This window comes from Lupinus angustifolius, chromosome LG14, assembly GCF_001865875.1.
Source record: "Lupinus angustifolius cultivar Tanjil chromosome LG14, LupAngTanjil_v1.0, whole genome shotgun sequence".
NCBI lineage: Eukaryota > Viridiplantae > Streptophyta > Magnoliopsida > Fabales > Fabaceae > Lupinus > Lupinus angustifolius.
Window position 1 is genome coordinate 9,704,943 of NC_032022.1, and position 4,208 is coordinate 9,709,150.

Below are 4,208 nucleotides of genomic sequence, written 5' to 3' on the forward strand. Positions count from 1 at the left end.
TTTTATTCATTGTTTGAGACTCATCATCACTTTCATCACTGTCTTTCCACTCAAGGGGCAGCTTACACGTGGGCTAAGCATAACAGCTTACACGTCTAGCCTATGCCTCTAGCTTCACATGCATGGTAACACCTCCTTCTTTGCTTAGCTTGCTTGAGTCATGGGTGATGTCACACTTGGCTAGCCTTCCTTAGATCTTAGGTCAAGCTTGGCTAGATTGTGAATACACCCAACATGGATTACTCCAATAAAGGATAAGTTTTTCTTCAAGCTCAAGCATCTTATCATCACATACATGCTTGACACATAGCTTGGCCACGCCTAGCGGGTTTTTACTTGTTTGGTCATATTTTGTCTCTTTGTGGTTGTTGGCTTGTGACTTGGCTTTATCTCATTCTTTAAACATTTGTAAGCACTTTAATCAGTGAAATTCAAGTTGGCTTAGACAGAAGGTATGGTTAATTACAATTATCATTTTATTCAAAAAGTAAGGTATAAGTTGGGTTTTAAGCAATTTAAACAAGATAAGTATCATGAAAAGTGTTATAAATTAGGTATATTTTAGCACTTATCAATAGATATATATGCCTATGACTTAAGATATTGAGTCAAGATGTGGAGTCAAACTCACTTATATTATTTTTCACTTAAGCATATTATCCAGATCTTCCTTTGCTTTGGGCTCCTCCATTTTTAACAAGTGATATCAAAGCCAAAGGTTTGGGAACGAGATGAGTATTATAGACGACAATTGTTTGTGTATCCATGCATGAGGTTCATGTACTAGAAAAGATTACCACTTTAGGGGGAATGGCCATATATTAAGGACCGACACTTGATGTAGGAATGTTGGGATTTCAAGTGTGAGTATGTAGGAATGTTAGGATTTCAAGTGTGAGTATGTAGGTAAAATTCTAAGTGACTTGTTTTTTACTCAAAGCATGTCTGAATTTTGTGACAATCTTGTACCAAATTACCATTTTTTTTTGTCAGTGATGTAAGAAAGAGTGTACAATGATTGAGTTCTGTAACATGATTTATGTACTTACATAACACTATGTCTCGTATAATGTTGTTTCATATCTCAAGGGTGGTATGACCCTCATTTTTTCAGAAGAGCACCATGTTAATTTCTGGATAATATGAAATTTTACCATTGTACCTACCTTGAAGGGATAGATCAATTTAATTTCTAAACAAGGGCAATGAAACTTGTAGAACCCATGAGCTGAAAATTAAAATATAATTGAGATACAAGTATATATAAAATTAAAATGCAATTGAGAGTTAGAGGTAATTAATTTATTTGTTGCAAGGGAAATTATATAATCATGTTATACATATAACATAACTCATGTAATAAACATTTCATATATAACCATAACTATATATAGAACCACCATTAATGTAAAATAAAAAGTTGACCCAACATAAAATCCAGGCCTTACTCTTACCATTGCCCCATAGAATCAATCTGGTCTTGAGATTGCAATGGTTTCTGAATTGAATTTGAGGTAAATGGTAGGGAAAATAATTGGTCTGTGGCAACATATTGAGGTTGATGAATGAGATGTGTTGAGGAATATACACTACTCAAAGGTACAATATTATTTTGATCTTGGTGTTGATATTGTTCTTGATGATGTTGTTGTTGTTTTGGAATATTAAGCTTCTCACCTTCTATCTCTCTATATTTGTGGAGATAGAACTTTAAGGGTTCCACATAATTCTCAAACCCTAAAGTTGTGATAGCCCATAAGATATCATCTCCATTAATGGTCTTTCTATTTTCTCTTTGACATTTATCTGATGCTTCACCAGTGACAAAGCTTATGAACTCAGATACATATTCTTGGACTGATTCTTTTGCATCCTTTGAGATTTTTCCATTTCCAGGAATGCCCTTTTTCATGATTCTACCCACATTTGCTATAGGGAGAAAGTGATCTTGTTCTTTGATGTTGTTGTTATTGTTGTTGTTGTTCGTCTTTAAGCAATGACTTTCAAGGCTTTCATTTCGTAAATTGATATGGCTCTCATCTTCCATGCTTCTTGGAGTATGATATGAAGGTATGAGTTTGTATGAGATTAGAGATTGTATTGATAATAAAATGAAACATTAGCATCAAAATAGGCAAATAATTAGAAGGGATACTATAAGTACGGTTCTTTGACTCGATCTTGATGTGCACTTCATGTAACTACCACAACTCAATCCAACAAATAAAGTTATTATTGACAATATATATACTACTTTTTTTTAGATTAAGGTTGCCAAAATTATCTTTATAGTCTTTAAAAACTGTTGTTTGTTAAGAACAAACTGGGATTTTATAAAGAATTTCCTAGAACACTACTACATATACTGATGGCAAATTAAAAAATTTACATGATTAATAACTTTTTATATAATATAAACTTTGTCGTTCCATTCATTGCCTTATAACTATATACCATTTAGATCATTGGTCTCAAATTTGAGAAAATTCTAACATCAATAGATATATAATTAAATAACTTCAAATTTGATATATTTCAAATATATATTACATTAATATGTATGTCTATAAGTGGGTTACTAAAAAATGTTTGATTTGTGAATTTTGATATAAAAGATCTATAGGATAGAAACTTTTAATGTAATAGTTGGTTTGAATAAATTTATTTTATGTAGAAAGTTATTAGTAAATTTATTTTATGTAGAAAGTTATTAGTAGTGTAAAAGTTGATGTAATTTAACTTCGTATAAATGAATCTATCAAATATAAATATATATTTGTATATACACATATTTTATTCCATTAGGACATGCAAGTCGGTTAGAATGAATGTAGGATGAGATAATGTGTTCTTTTCCTTCAATATTGTCAAACCTAAAAACCATTTTCATCATATCACCATCACCAATAATGTCATTGTCATTGTCACAGCTACAATTACACACTAAATGAATATGATATTTAGTGACAACAGAAAACTATTGATAAAGGACCGAAAATCGTAGGTATTGGTCTCATATCATAGCCTACTCCTATACGCGTTTTTCCTCATCATCTTTAAATCACTATACCTAAATGGTAATTTTCTCTCTATATAAAATGTTGGGGATATAACCACGATTTATCATCCATTAGTACACATACATAGTAAAAATCAGAATTTTCTTTACCCTACAACTATTGCTCTATCACTATAATAAATAAATAAATTTGGAATCCATCATTACCATCATTGCAAGCATTACCCCCTATCATTATCAGAACACTATCATCATCACCACACTTATGTATCCTTTCTTATACTTTGACTCTAATCTATCAAATATATATGGGTGAGTACTCTTTGTACTTTATATGAGTCAAAATCCTTTTCATTTTCTAAGAAAATGGGCATAATCTCAGCCATTAATTAACTTACCTATATAACTTTAATATAATCATAAGGATACTAATTTTCAAATTTAGGATATGCAATCTGAATATTTATCTTCCACCACAAAAATTGTTATTTATCTTCACTTTAACTTTTCTCACAAAATTCTTAAAGGTGAGTTAAGCCACGTGGCATGGAAGGCAATACTCATTTCCTGAAATAAGCATTCGATTGAATTTTGATTCATAATAATTGATAAATAAAGTGTTCCTCATTTAATAAAATCTTTTTAAATGTATTCCTAATAATTGATTGACTTTTGGTTGATGATAATTGATTTTTAAAAAGCTAATAGAGATTCACTATTTTACTATAATTATAATATTTTAATAAATCATAGTGATAAATTAATTATTAATTATTAAGTATAATAAAGTTGGTAAAACATATTATATAAAGACAACTATCAAATCGCCTACTAATATAATTTATACCTAAATATATTTTATTATATACTTTTTATTTATGATTTTCATTATTTTTGATAAGGCGAATGATAAGATGTTCATAAACATATTATGGAAATCTCTATAGAATAAGTTTATATTGTCTATATTCGAGCAATCAAGTATATATATATGGAGCTAGTCACATGAGAACAGTTCTCTTATAAAAATTGCGAGAACAAGATTAAAAGCTAGTTATTGATCACATGATAGTCATATACATGTATCTTTTAATCTTAAACTTCAATCAAGATCCAATAGTATATATTAAGTTTCTCATTTCTTACAATAGCGTATTGTTATATATATATATATATATCACATGTCAAG

General features: G+C 29.6%; 1 protein-coding gene across 1 annotated transcript; it reads right to left on the bottom strand.

The window, feature by feature from the left end:
• LOC109326492 (nuclear transcription factor Y subunit B-7-like) lies at positions 1,284-2,221 on the bottom strand. The gene has a single exon (XM_019559191.1). It carries the CDS (start codon positions 2,045-2,047, stop codon positions 1,451-1,453), a length of 597 nt encoding a protein of 198 aa, XP_019414736.1. The 5' UTR covers positions 2,048-2,221; the 3' UTR covers positions 1,284-1,450.

Excerpts from the sequence above, each read along its gene's own strand:
- LOC109326492 (XM_019559191.1), bottom strand. The coding sequence starts at position 2,047 with ATGGAAGATGAGAGCCATATCAATTTACGAAATGAAAGCCTTGAAAGT.